The sequence below is a fragment of the Bos indicus x Bos taurus genome, chromosome 1 (genome assembly GCF_003369695.1).
Source record: "Bos indicus x Bos taurus breed Angus x Brahman F1 hybrid chromosome 1, Bos_hybrid_MaternalHap_v2.0, whole genome shotgun sequence".
Taxonomy (NCBI): Eukaryota; Metazoa; Chordata; class Mammalia; order Artiodactyla; family Bovidae; genus Bos; species Bos indicus x Bos taurus.
In genome coordinates, this window is record NC_040076.1 from 56,527,051 (window position 1) to 56,544,624 (window position 17,574).

The 17,574-nt window shown below is 37.6% G+C and overlaps 1 protein-coding gene across 1 annotated transcript; it reads left to right on the top strand.

Moving 5' to 3' along the window:
• Window positions 1–466: 466 nt before the first annotated feature.
• Window positions 467–13,592, top strand: ABHD10 (abhydrolase domain containing 10). Its single transcript, XM_027517109.1, has 5 exons — window positions 467–632; window positions 3,108–3,291; window positions 7,029–7,140; window positions 7,540–7,677; window positions 12,773–13,592. The coding sequence occupies exons 1-5, from the start codon at window positions 491–493 to the stop codon at window positions 13,115–13,117; spliced, it is 921 nt and encodes a 306-aa protein (XP_027372910.1). The 5' UTR covers window positions 467–490; the 3' UTR covers window positions 13,118–13,592.
• Window positions 13,593–17,574: the final 3,982 nt, after the last annotated feature.

Sequence of the window (17,574 nt, forward strand, 5' to 3'; positions counted from 1 at the left end):
TTCCAGTTCTGGAGTATCCACTGATCTAGAAAGCAGGCTACCAAGTATGCTCAAAACATCCCAAACTGTCATAGGCCAAACGGGAACTGACTCCTTGGAAAAGACCCTGATGCTGGGAAATATTCAAGGCACTAAAAGGGGACAACAGAGGATGAGATGGTTGGATGGCATCACCAACTCGATGGACATGAATTTGAGCTAGCTCTGGGAATTGGTGATGGTCAGTAGAGCCTGGCATGCTCCATGGGGTCGCAAAGAGTCGGAGACGACTGAGTGACTTAACTGAACTGAAACCTCCCCACAGCATATAGGCCAGCAGAAAAACGCTGCAAGAGCGACGACACTCTGCGCATGTGCGCTCTCTGGGGGTGGAAACTCTGGCCAGGGCTGTTTATTTGCTGCTTCCAGCCAGCGGCGCATGCGCACCTTGGTTTCTGGGCGCAGTGCGCATCTCAGTAGGCGGGCGCAGGGCGCAGGGGCTGCTGGGAAGATGGCGGGGGTGGGCCTGGCGGCCGTGCCCGCTTGGGTGCCTTGTCGCAGGTGGGGCTTGGCGGCAGTCACTTTCGGCTTCCACCATGGTCTCAGCACGTTACTTGCACGGAAGACCGAGCGGGCGCCACAGTGGCTCCGAGGTCAGTGTCCGAAAGACTGGAGTAAGACGCGTTCTTTCGAACATACCGGATTTCGGCGGTTCCTGTCCCTTGGGTTTTGGCGCTCCGTTCAGAAATCCTTTTTCCAGGTTCTCAGTACCCCAGTTCTTTTTAACAATTCTGATGAAGGTAGTGAGAGAACTCTAACAGGCCCCGGGGTATCCTGACAGCTCGGGCAGTGGTTGGCTTTATGCTCTGTTGTTCAAGGATTCTCTCTGCCCACCTCCCCTGTGTTAAGCGCCCAAGATTAGGAAAAATTCAGATGTGCATTTAATGTGTTATTATTGCTTTTATCTTTTCTGTGCACGTTCTAAGAGGTTTACAGATCGTGACTGTTAGTTGCTTAGACCTGCTCTCTCTTGAGCGATTTTACAGGCAAGTTTTACCTGTTCTTTGTAAAAGTGTAAACTTGTCCTTTTTTTGGTTGTTTTGGGTCTTCCCGCCCTAACCTGGCCGCCAGGATTCCAGCCCAGAAAAAACCATAGCCATTACTCTACAAAGGAAGTTAGAATTTGGACAAAAATTAAAGCCCCTGAATATTTCTTTGTGCTTGATTCTTCTCCGTCTCATCTCCACTCCCCCATATATATAGCCTGCCTTCCTGAATTATGTCTTTTTATTTTGAGGTTCATACCCTTGCCCCCAGCTGTCAGATGCATGGTGCTTGAAATGGGGACTGTCTTTCTAAATACCCTTTGTTTTGAGTTAAAATTTTTAAGTATATAGTCAATTTAATTGTTCACAACCAAAAGGCTGTTATATATGTCCCTCTAGCAAAGTATAGTATGTCATTTCAGTAACTAGAATATAATTCTCTTTCACTGTTTAGTAGTTTCACTGAAGATATATGCCTCAGATTTTGAGCTAGTTCTTATAGTACAAAGGTCATTTATGGATATTACATTAAGACCATTTATAACTCATCAAGATTAAATAAATTGTGATGGTCTCATGGAAAATTTCCCATGGGAAAGTAATATGGAAAAGAGGATAAGGAGTTTTTGAGTGCTAAAGAAATGGGTAAAGAACATTTTTGCTGCTACAATCTGTCGGTCTACATAACTGGCTCCTGTTTACCTTGTTTTTCACTAAAAGTTTTAAATTTGGCATATTTCACTATGCGTTGAAACTCTGAAGAAAGCCTACGTGTAAAAGGGATAGCTTTAACGCCTTCAGTTCAGTGTTTAAAAAATCAACTTCTCACATCCAAAATGAGGAAAACTTTATTAGATCATATGGAAGAAACTGTAAAGTTTTAATTATCCACAATAGATAAAGGTTTCAAGGAATAAAAAAGAGATTTCATTAGTCCAGAAAAAGACTGTTAAGGGAATACACAAATCTGATTTCTCTGGAGGGAGAAAATGGGATTATAAATGACTTTTTGTTTTTAAACATCGTTCTACATTTTTTAAGAGCAAGTATTGACTTTATGGCTTCCCAGGTGGTCACAGTGTAAGGAATCTGCCTGCCCATTCAGGAGATGCAAGAGATGGGTTCAGTCCCTGGGTAAGGAAGATCCCCTGGAGGAGGAAATGGCAACCCACTCCAGTATTCTTGGTGGAAAATTCCATGGCCAGAGGAACTTGGTGGGCTACAATCCATGGGGTTGCAGAGAGTCGGAGGTCACTGAGCACAAGCACCCGTTGACCTTACTGTCGGGTGGGGAAAGAACTTTAAAGATAGTGGACTGGAATAACATTATAAGGGTTGCGCATTGTGCCTTTTTACTTGCTTTCAGATTTGTGTTCACCTTTCAAGAAAGCCAAACCAACAAATAAAACACAGTGATTGGGAGTCCTATGAGAAATCTTTTTCCAAAAATGGTATTTACATTTATTCAAGGTTATTTGTAAAGAAACTGTTCACAAACCCACCTCAGCAGATAGAGAATCATGATTGACTATTACCATGACCCAAGACTTTATGGGTGGAGGAAGAATAAGTAATAAGAGGGGCCAGCACCTCTATCTTTGATTCAGTTTCCCAACATCAGACCAAACTTGTTTCTCTCCCTCCCCACCAAAAAGTAGAGGATGTGAAACCCCTCAGACATTAAAAAAAAATTTCAAAGAAGACTAACATCTCCCAAGAAAAGGCTTAAAACTAGTGTAGGTAAATATGAATGTTGATTGATACTGTTTGGGACAGATGATATAACAGCAACAGGAAAACATTTTTGACAAGTCACTCTGTCTTTAGTGGCCTTAAAATTTCCTTGTTGTGTATTTTGGAAGAATCATGATTGAACCTTGCTCAGAGAAGATCAATTGTGACATGATTTTTAAAGATAGGCACGGACTTGTGACTTTAATACTTCATGTCTCTATTTTTTTCCTATGAAATGGAAATAGTATTTGCTATCAATTTGATGAGTTAAGAAAGTTAAGATTGAAAATATGTATGGTTTTCCAAAAACTGTATTTGCAAACTTTATGTTTTGTGTGCTTTGTTTAGCTTGCAGACACAAGACATCAATCTCTTTCCTTAGTCGACCAGACCTCCCAAACCTGGCTTATAAAAGGCTAAAAGGCAAAAGTCCAGGAATTATCTTCATCCCTGGCTATATTTCTAATATGAATGGTACAAAAGCATTGGCGATTGAGGAGTTTTGCAAATCTCTAGGTCACGCCTATATAAGGTAGGAATAACACATTTCAAAGAAAATATTACTACCATTTACCTTGGCAATCAAGAATTACTTCTGCTCTAACCAACTGAAATATATGCCAGCATTTTTATAGATTATTTTATTGGTCTGTAAACTTTAATCTTGTGATTTAGGGTTCATGTAAAATGCAATCTTTAATAGTTTTTTTTTTTTTTTTTTTTAATTTTTAACTGGAAGATAATTGCTTTACAATAAAATGTTGGTTTCTGCCATATATCAACATGAATCAACCATAGGTATAAGTATGTCCCCTCCCTTGTGAACCTCCCTCCCATCTGGTCTTTGTGCCACGCTGATGATGCTGGCAGACAGGGAAACTAGTGGTAACTTAAGGTCTTTAGAGACAATATTCTAACATGACAGCAAACCAGTATACTAGCTGGCTTTCTTGTCATCTCTTATGGTGTGGTTTTCCTTTGAGGACTTGAGGACCACTGTTATTTAACCACTGTTTATTTCATTACTTTCAAAATATGTAGTTTAAAATAGCACCTGTGTTTAAAAGTACTGTAAAATTAATATTGTGTAATTCACATTTTCACTGAATTTCCTCTTTCCTCTCACTTCTGTAGCCTGAATATGTTTTTATAAGCATAAATAAGGATATGTATTGTTTACTACTTGATTTTACAATTCTTAATATTTCATACTGATAATTATTTTACTAAAATAATGTTTCACTGTTATTAGGGTTGTTTACTTAGAGCAGTCATTTATTTAGTGCCTGATTTGCCAGAAGAGATAGTATGGGTTAGTAAAAAGAGCACTGGCCTGAAATTCAAGAAACATGGACTCTAGAATTAATGCTAACATTAGCTGTGACAAGATGAGTCGGTTAATAAATGCTGGACCTGTTTCCTTCATCATAAAAAGGAGGAGATTGGATGAAAGATAATTTCTGAATTCATTTCTAGCACTAGCAACCTAAAAATCTATTTATGTAGTTTTAGAAGAGTTTCACTATCATTCACTCAATAGGTCTAGAAAATACAACTTTCGGAAATAAAATAAGTAATTAGAAATAAAAATAAAAAACTTTTATTACTTAAAAATAACTTTTATCTACTCAGTATATTAGCAGAATTTATGCCAATTATATGAATTTAGTCTTACTCCTTTTATCAAATTAACTGAATTATTTCATTTTCATGCTCAGAACTCTTAAAAATGTTCCAAATTGACTGTTATCCTTAAGACTGGAGTATTTTTTTACAAGTAGACCTTCTAACCCTACAATGGTGCTGTAAAATATACAAAGAGTTTTAAAATATGGTCATTGCCTGTAAGGATCTTTTAATCAGGGTGGAGGAATGCAAGATAAAATACATATGGGAAATTAGGCAGAAATAGTCATCAAAATTTGATTATGTCAAAGAGCATGCTACTTAACTGTATATATTGAGAGAAAAATAGTGGTTGAAGTGGGTAGAAAAAGCTCTAAGGGAACACTGAAAAATAGTTAGGATGTAGGTAAGAAGGAAGAGAAGTCCAAGGAGGACTATCTTGAGCAAGACATGATGATATCAGAAAAATTGCCATCATTCGCCTTTGTCCCCAAAAGAATTTAACTCAAGAAATCCTCATTTTATCAGTTCCTAATTTAAATTGAGACTGTAAGAGCTATAGCCAGTTCCTGTCTGCCTATAAGATGTATGAGGGAGTTTTCTGCATTTTAGATGCATATGAAATAAATTTTCTTTTTAAAGGTATATTTAGTAATCATGATGAAAATACAGTGTATATAGACAATTATATGAATTTAGTCTTATTCCTTTTATCCAAAGGAATATGTGGTACTATATTAAAATGTAACCTAAATGTATATTTATACACCTTTATACAGTATAGCCATTTATTACAATTTTTTATTTGATCAGGCTCCTTTTTATATGCTTTTATCAAACTTCATTGCTATCTAATCACTATTAGCAATTAATTGCCCTTTAACTTGTTTTAAGGGATTCCCAGGTGGCACTAGTGGTAAAGAACCCGCCTGCCAATGTAGTACATAAAGATTGGAAAAGAGATTTTATCTTCTATTTATACTCCCAGTTGCTCAGTTTACTTTCTTGTGATTTTGTCTGTAAAACTTAAATCTTGAATGAAGAAATGGTTAGTTTTGTATAGTATACAAGAACAGTACTTATGGTTTGGTGAAAATGGTTTCTTAATATCCTGCCACCATCCAGGATATTAAGATTGAGTCAGAGCTCAGGAATATGACACATGGCTTTAGGACTCATCTTCTCTCATGATTTCTAATAAAATTTAAAATTTTAGATTTGGGAAATTTAAAATGTATTTAGACTTAAGAATATTGAGGCTGCTAGGACAGAATTCCCTTACTGTGATTAAAAGTTGTAAATTGCCAAATCTTTGTCACTTGGTTAGGGTTCAGCAAGAATGAACTGTATTTTTTATTTGTTACCCATTACTATCACTGAATGCTTGTATTTACCTTTTTGAAGGCCCTGTACATGTGTTTTGGAGAAGGGCATGGCAACCCACCCCAATGTTCTTGCCTAGAGAATCCCCATGGACAGAGAAGCCTGGAGGGCTACAGTCCACAGGGTCACAAAGAGTTGGACACAACTGACATGTGTTTTGCATCTTTACCATATACTTGGAGGGCCCCTGTAAACAATATAGCAAGTAGAGACATCTTTACCCACAGAGGAAGATAAAGGAGAATTGGGTTTTTCTCCCCCGTTCTCCCTGGTCTGTCTCCTATATATATCCTTTGGATTTGAGAAGAAATAATAACTGTAACTTAGACTTCAGCTTCTGCCTTGTTATCCTATTTCCCAAGAATCCAAAACCACATCACTTCATACTTAAAATTTTAATTTCTTCCTCTACTTTTAAATCTTATCTCTAAGAAATTATGTTACACCATTCTACTGTTCTTACATACCATTCTAGTGTGGGAGACAGGCCACAAACCAGTAATCCAATGGACACATATTGTCAGGTAACAGTATTTGCTGTAAAGAGAATAAAACAGAGTAAGGAACTGGAGAATGATGAAGGAGGCACAGCTTTAGGTTGAACGGTCAGAGAATGCTTCTGGAGATGTAACACTGGAACCCGACTGAAGTGAGGGAGCAGTCTGAGTGAATGTCTCAGGTAGAGTCGTCCACAGGGAAGGAGAAGCTGATGTAAAACCCTTGAGTCAGGAATGTGGATGGTGTATTCCATTAACTTGAAAAAGAAAAATGAGGATACAGTTGGGAGGGAGAGAGAAATGGAAGAATGAGATCAGAGAGGTAGTTAGGGGCTAGAAGATGGTAAGGACTTTGGATTTTACTTAAAGATTATACAAAACCTTTGAAGGGTATGTGCAGGACATGATCTTTTTTTGTTTTTGTTTTTTTTGTTTTTGTTTTTTTAAAGGATCACTGACTACTGAGTGGGGAATAGACTGTGAGGGTGAAAAATGAAAATGGAGATTTACTAGGAGACTCTTGCATTAGTTCAGTCGAGAGAGAATAGTGACTTGGACCAGGCTGGCACAGTGGAGGAGGTGAGAAAGCGAGTGACTGTGGGAGGTATTTGGAGGTTAAGCCAATAAGATTTGCTGAAATATATACTGACTTCACTTTTATTTTAATAGAGTTGAGGCATTGTTATTAATGTGCTATCTTCCTTAGAAATTAGGGAAGCAAATACTAGATATCTAGATACAAATATGTTTTCTCTTTCTCCAGGTTTGATTACTCAGGAGTTGGAAATTCAGATGGTAACTTAGAAGAATGCACAGTGGGAAAGTGGAGAAAAGATGTTCTTTCTATAATTGATGACTTGGCTGAAGGACCACAGGTGACTGTTTTTGTTAAATATCATGATAATTGTTGTGGACTATAACCTCATGGTATTGGAGCTATTTCATTAGATGCAAATATTTAATATTTTAAATGTCTAACAATCAATTTTTATATTTTAATGTCAAATCAATCAGTTCTATCATTTTCACTTTCTCCTAAAACGTAAGTAGCATTTTACTTTTCGTTTTACAAATTTTGTCTAATTTACTCTCTATTATAGACCTGATACTTTAACAAAAAGTAATCAGTCTTAATTTTACTTTGTGCCAAATATTAAAAGTCTGGGAGCCAGTGGATATAAAGGCAGAAAATACATATGTTCTATGAAATTAGTCCCTCCCTTACCAAAAAGAAAAAGAAATTCCTCTTCAAAACAACGTGCTTTTGTTTTTAGATACTGGTTGGATCCAGCCTCGGTGGGTGGCTTATGTTTCATGCTGCAATCGCACGGCCACAAAAGGTTGTTGCTCTGGTTGGCGTAGCAACAGCTGTAGATGGCCTGGTGACACAATTTAATCAGCTTCCTATTGAGGTAAGTCCCAGGCAACCTCAGTGTATCCCTCCTGTTGTTCTTCTGCTCCCTCTTTCTCTGAATTTTATGCGTGTGTCATCTGTCCTTTGACTTGTTATGCTGGCTCTATCTTTTGTCTTAACTGACTTTTTGTTTACCATTTCTTTTTTTTCATTTAACTATTTGAGTGAGTGAGAGTCTCTCAGTCGTGTCCAACTCTTTGCGACCCCCTGGACTATACAGTCCATGGAATTCTCCAGGTCAAAATACCGGAGTGGGTAGCTGGTCCCTTCTCCAGGAGATCTTCCCAACCCAGGGATTGAACCCAGGTCTCCCACATTGCAGGCAGATTCTTTACCAGTTGAGCCACCAGGGAAGCCCCTTTTAACTATTTGGTCTCCTGTTTAAGATTTTCTATTTTTTCACAGTCCCGTCAAATCATTGCATCACATAAATGAAATCATACTTTAAACTTTTGTTTTAGCAACATGCTGTTAACCACGTTTATTTATTTGGATCATACGTTGTGACCTCTTTGTGCACCTCTTAGTCTTATTTTGTGGCCTATGGGTAATATTATTAATATCTATTCTACAACCATGTTAAACCAGCTAATCAGTTATGAAAGTTTAAGCCTTAAAGCCTCAGATTCTTTCTTAGCAGAGCTCTCCAAGCACACGCTGTCAGTCACACACAGGAGAGAAGATTTGCCATTCCTGGCTTAGACACTAACTTGGCATTCTTTTTCTACTTCTAATTTTCACCTTTAAAAAAAAAAAAAGGTGCTTTTCATCAGTAGCATGTTCTTCCGCAAATCATGATAGAAATAAGGTTTCTGAGATGACTGGAAAGGTAATTGGTTTATTATACTTTGCTCTTGAATGTATGTTTAAGCACTTTTGTTGTCTGCAAGGATAAAAAAAGTGGTGGGTAATAGCTGTTTCTTTATGTGTGTGTTATTTTTTTGTTTGGAAATCAGTTGAGTTCTCCTTGGGCATATTTTCCCTTGGGATCTAAATTTCATATATGGGACTAATCCTAGCAGAAAGAAACAGTCTGGAGCCATGGTTCAAAACGTGTAGTCCCTAGGCCAGCAGTAACAGCATCACCTGAGAACTTGTATTAATAGAAATGTGTATTCTTGAACTTCACCAGACCCACTGAATCAGAAACTGGGAGTATGGCCCAGTCGTTTTAACAAGGCCCCAGGTGAAGTTTGAGAACCACTGCTGTAGAGAGCAGGGAATAAGGAGGAGGAAGAAAAGAAAAAGAAGGAAAAAGCATATTTAGTGTTGAAGAGTAGAATATCATTGACTTTTGCCTCAAGTTCTGCATTGAATTCAGTGCCATATACTATCTGTTCTAAGTTTATTCTTAGTTCACATTGTTCTTCCCAGCTCCGTAAGAAATGACATTGTCTGCAAAGTCAGGTTCTTCATATGATTTCTGGTCAGGGCTAAAATTACGAAGCTGATCATCTTTGCACTTACCTATTTCTGAGATTTTTTTTTTTTACTTTCTTGTTTCTCATACATAGATGCTTAATGTCCTCATGCTGCTAAATTTTCCTGCCATTGTATCCTCTGCATCTAAACCTTGAACCCCTTACTCTGCTTCTCATGGTGGGAAATTATTTCAAGAAGATGGCCTGTTGGAAAGGTGTTGATTACACAGTTTTGGGGGGTTATTGGGAAATGACAAGATCTATGTACATTTCTCTTTATGTGTGTACATCCATCACTCAGAGGGAAGATATGATAGATAGCCCGTAATTGAGAAGATCTATGCCCTGCAAATCAGGGTATTTCTTTGCTAATCCTAAATCATACCAGCGAAGAATTCTTAAAATGTTGAGCCCTTTAAACTTAAAAACATGCGTAAGGAAGGGCCCAGACACTAGGATCTCTCTCTCTTCTCCACAGAAACAGCTAGTGCTCAGTGTCAAGGGAATAGACCTAGAGGTTTTTACTGTCTTCTTTAGTCCTGGAAATGTTAAGACCCAGCATTATTCATTGTTTGTGTGGGAATTTGATTTACCTCTAACTCTAATCATTGTCTCCTTCTGCGGATACTGCAGTTCAGTTCAGTCACTGAGTCTTGTCTGACTCTTTGCGACCCCATGGACTGCAGCACGCCAGGCTTCCCTGTCCATCACAAACTCCCAGAGCTTACTGAAACTCATGTCCATTGAGTCAGTGATGCCATCCAACCATCTCATCCTCTGTCATCCTCTTCTCTTCCCGCCTTCAGTCTTCAAAGCATCAGGGTCTTTTCCAGTGAGTCAGTTCTTTGCATCAGGTGGCCAAAGTATTGGAGTTTCAGCTTCAGCATCAGTCCTTCCAATGAATATTCAGGACTGATTTCCTTTAGGATGGACTGGTTGGATCTCCTTGCAGTCCAAAGGATTCTTCAAGAGTCTTCTCTAACACCACAGTTCAAAAACATCAATTCTTTAGTGCTCAGCTTTCTTTATAGTCCATCTCTCACATCCATACATGACTACTGGAAAAACCATAGCTTTGACTAGATGAACCTTTGTTGGTAAAGTAATATCTCTGCTTTTTAATATGCTGTCTAGGTTGGTCATAGCTTTTCTTCCAAGGAGCAAGTATCTTTTAATTTTATGACTGCAGTCACCATGTGCAGTGATTTTGGAGCCCCAAAAAATAGTCTGTCACTGTTTCCATTGTTTCCCATCTATTTGCCATGAAGTGATGGGACCAGATGCCATGATCTTAGTTTTCTGAATGTTGAGTTTTAAGCCAACTTTTTCACTCTCCTCTTTCACTTTAATCAAGAGGCTCTTTAGTTCTTCACTTTCTACCATAAAGGCAGTGTCATCTGCATATCTGAGGTTATTGATATTTCTCCTGGCAATCTTGATTCCAGCCTGTGCCTCATCCAGCCTGACATTTTGCATGATGTACTCTGCATGTAAGTTAAATAAGCAAGGTGACAGTATACAGCCTTGAAGTACTCCTTTCCTGATTTGGAACCAGTCTGTTTTTCCATGTCCCGTTTAACTGTTTCTTCTTGACCTGCATACAGATTTCTCTGTGGACACTAGAGGGCATCAGACAGGATGCACAGTTGTTGGAATCCAAGTTTCACAGACACATTGCCTTCCTAGTTTCTTTTGGTGTAAGAATTATGAATATTGTACCTTTTCTTTGAATAAAGCTGTTTTTAGTATTCCTGTAGTTTTTGTTTTTGAGGCTTTGGGACATAAAAGACTTTGTAAAGTTAAGTCTGTTCTTCAAATGAACAATATTCATTCACCTCAATAGCAGATAACAGAGCTAGTTGGGAAGCAGCAATGCTTAAAATGCAATTATTATTATGTGTTGGTAATTAGCATAGTTGCCCCTCTCTAATAATCAATGGAACTTAGTTCTAACTACTGAAATTACAAATTCAGGAACAGTCATAAGTAGTTTGAGGACAACTGAATATCATTTTTTTGCTTTAAATACTTGGTTCATATGTTGCTTTAATGCAGAGCACCCCATGATATTAATATACGTTATAATTTTTTACTCTATTTTAAATCATTTGGCTATAGATATTTAGAAGTCTAGCTTTCAGATATACAGCTTTTTCACTGAAATATTTTTGAAATTTTATAAAATACATTAAAATACCTAAATACATATAGATAACATCATATATATTTTACTGTTTAAATTCTTTTTTGCCTCTGAATTTGTAATAAGTGAATAGTTTTAAACGTGGAAATACAGTATTTTTATTGAAAATTTAAATACAGATTTTTTAAATACATTGTATGTAGCTTTTCTTTCCTTGTATTTTTCTTTATTTTTGATAAGCCATCCACCTGTTTTTTTCTAGACAGAAATTCCCTTCATATTATGTGGTTGCAAGAGGCTTAAAGCTATTTACGTCTTGATTTACTAATTCAAGCTGTGATAATCTTTCCAAAGAATTTATTATATACATATAACCCTTTATGTTCAAAGATGTTCCTGGAAGTACTCAGCAATATGGAAATGGTTGAATTAATTATCTTGTATGCATTGTGGTAGACAGTTATCCAGTCTTTAAAAACTTTTAATCTAATCTTCTAAAGCCCAGAAATATATATATATTAAATAAATAAGCACTGAAAACTATATATAAATTGTAATAGCTAAGTGTTTTACATATGGTATATCTAAAACCTAGCACATATAGAAATACTAGAAGGAAAGAAGCCAGAATATTAATGGTTGGTTGTTATATCCATGAGATAGGGCTATTGGTAATTTATTTCTTCTTATGCTTTTTATATTTTCCATGTTTTCAATAATGAATATATGTTACTTTAAGTAGAAAAAACGTTTAAGACAAATTATGGTCTCAAAAATAGAGATTCTTCAAGAATCAAAGAATACCCAGCATTTTATTTTAAAGGTAGAACTGATACCATTGCTCAGTTTTCAGGAGATATTTGCAAGAATTCTTTGTCATCCAGAACGACAGTTTTCTTCTCATTCCATAGAACTCTGAAAGGCAAAAACTATTTTTTTTTACATTCAGCCTAAAATTGGGCGTGTATTGTTGCCCCAGAATAACCAGTCTTATTTTTCATTTTTAGCAGTATACTCCATTCTTTTCCCTTTCCCCCATCTCACCCCATTTTAGTAACTTCCACTAATCACACTTTTAGTTTCATGATTTTTAAATCTAAACAGTTTTTATTCCTAAGATTTGATTTGACGTAATATGAATGCTACCTGTACTGATTCTAAGAAATTATTGTATTTTTCTCCTAATTTTCCCTTTGAACTGGGATGAAACAACACCTGATTTAAGATGTTATATAATATAGTTAGTTAAATCTAAGTTTGAATCCTATCCACAGCAGTTACTGCCTTTCAACTTTAAAGCTGTGTACTCTAATATCTTCTTTTGTAAAATTGAAATAATAACAAAATTATTATCAGGATCCTGTGAGATACTATGTGGAAAATACTGGTATTTAATTATTGATAATTATCATTGTTATGTTTTTGTTACCTCTTTGCCTCTTCTTCAAAGACCACTTTCCTTAGATTGTTTAAGACTATTGCATGTATTAATGTTGCATAAATACTTCTATTTTCATTTGTTCCAACAGACAAAAAAGGAAATAGAGATGAAAGGTGTGTGGCCCATGCCATCAAAATACAGTGAAGAAGGAGTTTATCGCATTCAGTACAGTGTCATTAAAGAAGCTGAGCACCACTGCTTGTTACATAGTCCTATTCCTGTGAAGTGTCCCGTAAGATTGCTCCACGGCATGAAGGATGATATTGTACCGTGGCACACGTCTGTGCAGGTCGCTGACCGAGTAGTTAGCACAGATGTAGATGTCATCCTCCGAAAGAATAGTGATCACCGAATGAAGGAAAAAGCAGACATTCAACTTCTGGTTTACACTATTGATGACTTAATTGATAAGCTTTCAACCATAGTTCACTAGAATCACAACTTTAGTTGGTATGCAAAGTAATGGATCCAGAAGATGGAAGAGAGTAACAGATGAAAGACCTTGATTAGAAGGTTTTTCCTCTTCTCTCTACTTTGTAAATATCATGTGAGTATTTATCTAATGATGTATTTTCACAAGTGATACAAATTGTGAAGAAAGTGCCAGCTGCTGTTTGAAAAATGTTCTCCCTCCTCAATCCCTGATTTTTTTTCATTAAAATATTTCCTATTTTTTTATTCAACAAATGTTTACCTTCTGAATGCTTATGTTAACTATGCCACCTCTTACTTAGATTTGCTAATAAAGCTTAATTTGTTTTTTATTTGGTATCATTGTATATGAAGATTTGTAAAATTATCTCTGATTTTAAAATGCAGTTCACAAAATACAGGAACACATTTATTGAAATCTGAAATGACTAGAGAAATGTATGAAGCATAATAAAGTTCATGTCTTTTGCATGTTATATTTGAACTTAAAAATCAAGGTTATTCTTTTTTAAGGGCTCAAAACTTTATAGATATATAAAGGATATGTATCATTTTAAACTTTTGGCTAATATGTCATATAGTTAAGTGAGGGGATTTCATCTTTAAGCAATGATGTTGTACAATCGCTAAGTTGTGTCCGACTCTTTGCAACCCCACTGACTGTAGCATACCAGGCTTCCCTTTCCTTTACTGTTTCCCAGAGTTTGCTCAAATTCATGTCCATTGAGTTGGTGATGCCATCCAACCATATCATCTTCTATCTCCCCCTTTTCCTGCCCTCAGTATTTCACAGCTTCAGGGTCTTTTCCAGTGAGTCGGTTCTTCGCATCAGGTGGCCAGTATTGGAGCTTCAGCTTCAACATCAGTCCTTCCAATGAATATTCAGGCTTGATTTTCTTTAGAATTTACTGGTTTGATCTCCTTGCTCTCAAGGGACTCTCAAGAGTCTTCTCCAGCACCAGTTCAAAAGCATCAGTTCTTTGACCCTTAGCTTTTTTTATGATAGTATTTTCATATTCTGATTTCTTATTCCAAAGAAGAAATGAATCTTTATATATTATCACCTACCTAAAGAAACATTTCTTTTTTGTTATTAATAATATGTGCCTAAAGTACAAATAATCGAGTGATTGCCATCTATATCAGGGCTTCCCTGGGGGCTCAGACAGTAAAGAATCTGCCTGCAGTGTGGGAGACCTAGCTTCGATCCCTGGGTCAGGAGATCTCCTAGAGAAGGAAATGACAACCCACTCCAGTATCCTTGCCCAGAAAATTCCATGGATGGAGGAGCCTGATAGGCTACAGCCCATGGGGTCACAAAGAGTTGGACACGACTGAGTGACTTCTCTTTCTTCTTTGCCATCTATATCAGAGGGCTTTCTAAAATGTAGAGATAGTAAGAAAATATGAAATGGAAATACAGTTTGTATTTTTAATAATTAAGCTTGTGCAGTAATCAGCCGTGATACAAATTGGTGTCTTTTAGCTTTTAAGTTTGGACTCCATTTAGCCTGTTTAGGTTACATCTGTCAGACTAAAACTTTATATATATATATATATATATATATGTGTGTGTGTGTGTATATATACACATATATATGCACACACATATATATAGATACTGAACATGTGTCAAAGATTTCTTTAACTCATTGATAAAGGAATAGGATGGTTCAAAGGACAATTCAAGAGGCATCTGTAGATACTAAAGAATGTTGGGATAAAAGTCCTCTACGGAAAAGCGTTAACATAGCCAATGACTGCTTATCCTCAGAGACTGCTTACAAGAGTCACCCTTGGCTGGCATCTCAGGAACTTGGATTTTAGGAATGTCCCCCATTTTGTTAGGGAACTGTTGACCGAAACCATCCACCTTGGCCAAACACAATGATAACCATTTGTCTGAGTTGTCTCACAAAAGGAGGTTCCAATAAAGAACACAGTGCTGCTGCTGTAAACTAACCAGGAAAATTTCAGAGGGGCCACAAGGAAGGACGACACACCAACCCATAGTATGTCTTATAAAAGTAACCTGAAGAGAGCGAGGGAAAAGGGAACTCCCTTGCACTGTTGGTGGGAATATAAATTGATAACAGCCACTATGGAAGACAGTATGGAGATTCCTTTAAAAACTAGGAATAAACTACCTAGAAATAATATAATACTAGGAATAAAATGACCCAACAAATCCCATTATTGGGCATATACTCTGAGAAAACCATAATTGAAAAAAGCACGTACACCAATGTTCATTGCAGCACCATTTACAGACATAGAAGCAACCTAGATATCTATCAATAGATGAATGTATAAAGAAGTTGTGCTACATATATAGTGGAATATTGACCATAAAAAGGAATGCATTTGAGCCAGTGCTAATGAGGTGGATGAACCTAGAGCCTATTATACAGTGAAGTAAATCAGAAAGAGAAAAAGCATATATTAACATATATATGGAATCTAGAAAGATGGTACTGATGAACCTATGTGCAGGTCAGCAATGGAGATGCAGACAGAACAGACTTACAGACACAGAGTTGGGGGAAGGAGAGGATGGGACGAATGGAGAGAGTAGCATAGAATCGTGTGTGTTAAGTTGCTTGAGTTGTGTGTGACTCTGGGACCCTATGGACTAGCTCACCAGGCTCCTCTGTCCATGGAGATCCTCCAGGCGAGAATACAGCAGTGGGTTGCCATGCCCTCCTCCAGGGGATCTTCCCGACCTAGGGATCAAACCCACGTCTCCTGCGGCTCCTGCTCTGCAGGCAGATTCTTTACCCCTGAGCTACCAGAGAAACCATGGAAACATACACTACCATATATAAAACAGATAGTGGGAATTTGCTGTACGACTCAAGGATCTCAAACTGGGACTCTGTAATAACCTAGAAGAGTGGGAATGGCATAGGAGGTGGGAGGGAGGTTCAAGAGGGAGGGGACATATGTTTACCTACGGCTGATTCATCTTGATATATGGCAGAAACCAACACAGTATTGTAAAGCAGTTATCCTTCAATTGAAAAACTTAACCTGAAAGAATTTGGGAGGGGCCAAAAGGAAGAAGGAGGAGACTATATCCTGCCTACCTCCAGAAGCCCTCACATTGGAATTCATCTTGGCTGAGATGTGCATGTGCCATCAGAAGGGACCCTGAGTCAGAATGGCCAGAGATAACCCAGAAACTAACCTCATTACCATATAACCTGAGACTGTGAGTCACATGGCATAACAATCCTGGGTTCCCTTCCCTGCTGCTCCCTACCTGGGCACCCCTTCCCCATATAGTCTCTTGGTCAGTAAAGTCTTTTGCTTTGTATCTCCTTGGACAATTCATTTCTGAGCATTAGACAAGAGCCCTCTCTCAGACCCTGGAAGGGATTCCCCTTTCCCAGCAATTCCAGAACTGATCAAAGTGGCTCACTGTGCCTAAACTGTCAATACAAACAATGAGGTTTGTGCTGGACAAATGCTTTCCTTCTATGAGTCTGGCATTTTGGTAGGTGCCAGGCAGAAACTGCCCAAGTGGCCAGCTCCCGATGAAACACTCATCACTGAGTCTCTCACAAGCTTCTCTGGTGAACATTTCATATGTGCTGTCACAATGCATCTCTGGGAGAAGTAAGCTCAACTTTTGTGACCACTCGGAGAGAATTCTTAGAAGCTCAAGCCTAGTATCCCCGGACTTCACTTCAGTGCCTTTTTGATTTCCTGATTTTGCTTTGTATCCGTTCACTGTAATAAATCATAGCTGTGAGGCAACTATATGCTGAGTCTTGTGAGTCCCCCTAGTGAAATGTCAAACCTGGGAGTGGTCTTGGGGACCCCTGACACAGATCCAAAATATATTAATATTCTACGGGGCCATAAAATATAGGAGTTATCTTTTATACTAAACAAAAATCACTGACAAACCAAAATTACACGAGCCATCTGTGTGCCACAGTGCCTGAGTTCGAGCAGGTTGTTAGAGGATGGCAGGGCCTCTCTTCAGAGGCCTATGTTGCCCAGACACTGTTAGGCATGATTATTAGAAAGATGAGGAAAGGGCTCCTGCCCATGAGAGATTTTCAAGGTTAAATATAATTATGAGAAAATGCAATAAATATGATTAGAAATTCATAGTACTTCTGTGGAGGCAAAACCTATAGTGCTTAAAGACAGAGTCTCTAGAGCTTTAGGTTTAGGTCCTGGTTTACCATTTACTAGCCCTGTTACTGAGCCATTTACTTAACCTTCCTGAGGTTTCCTCGTCTGTAAAGTGTCATAATATAAACCTATTTAATAAAGTGTAAGGATTAGGCACAATGCATTTAGAACAATGACAAATTGGAGTCACTACCATTTCCCTTGTAGTTTTTTAAAGGGTTATTTCTTTAGAATTCAGAGTCTCAGCCACTGGATCAACAAGAAAGTCCCTCATTTGTATTTTTATATGCACCAAACACAGTCCAGTGAGAA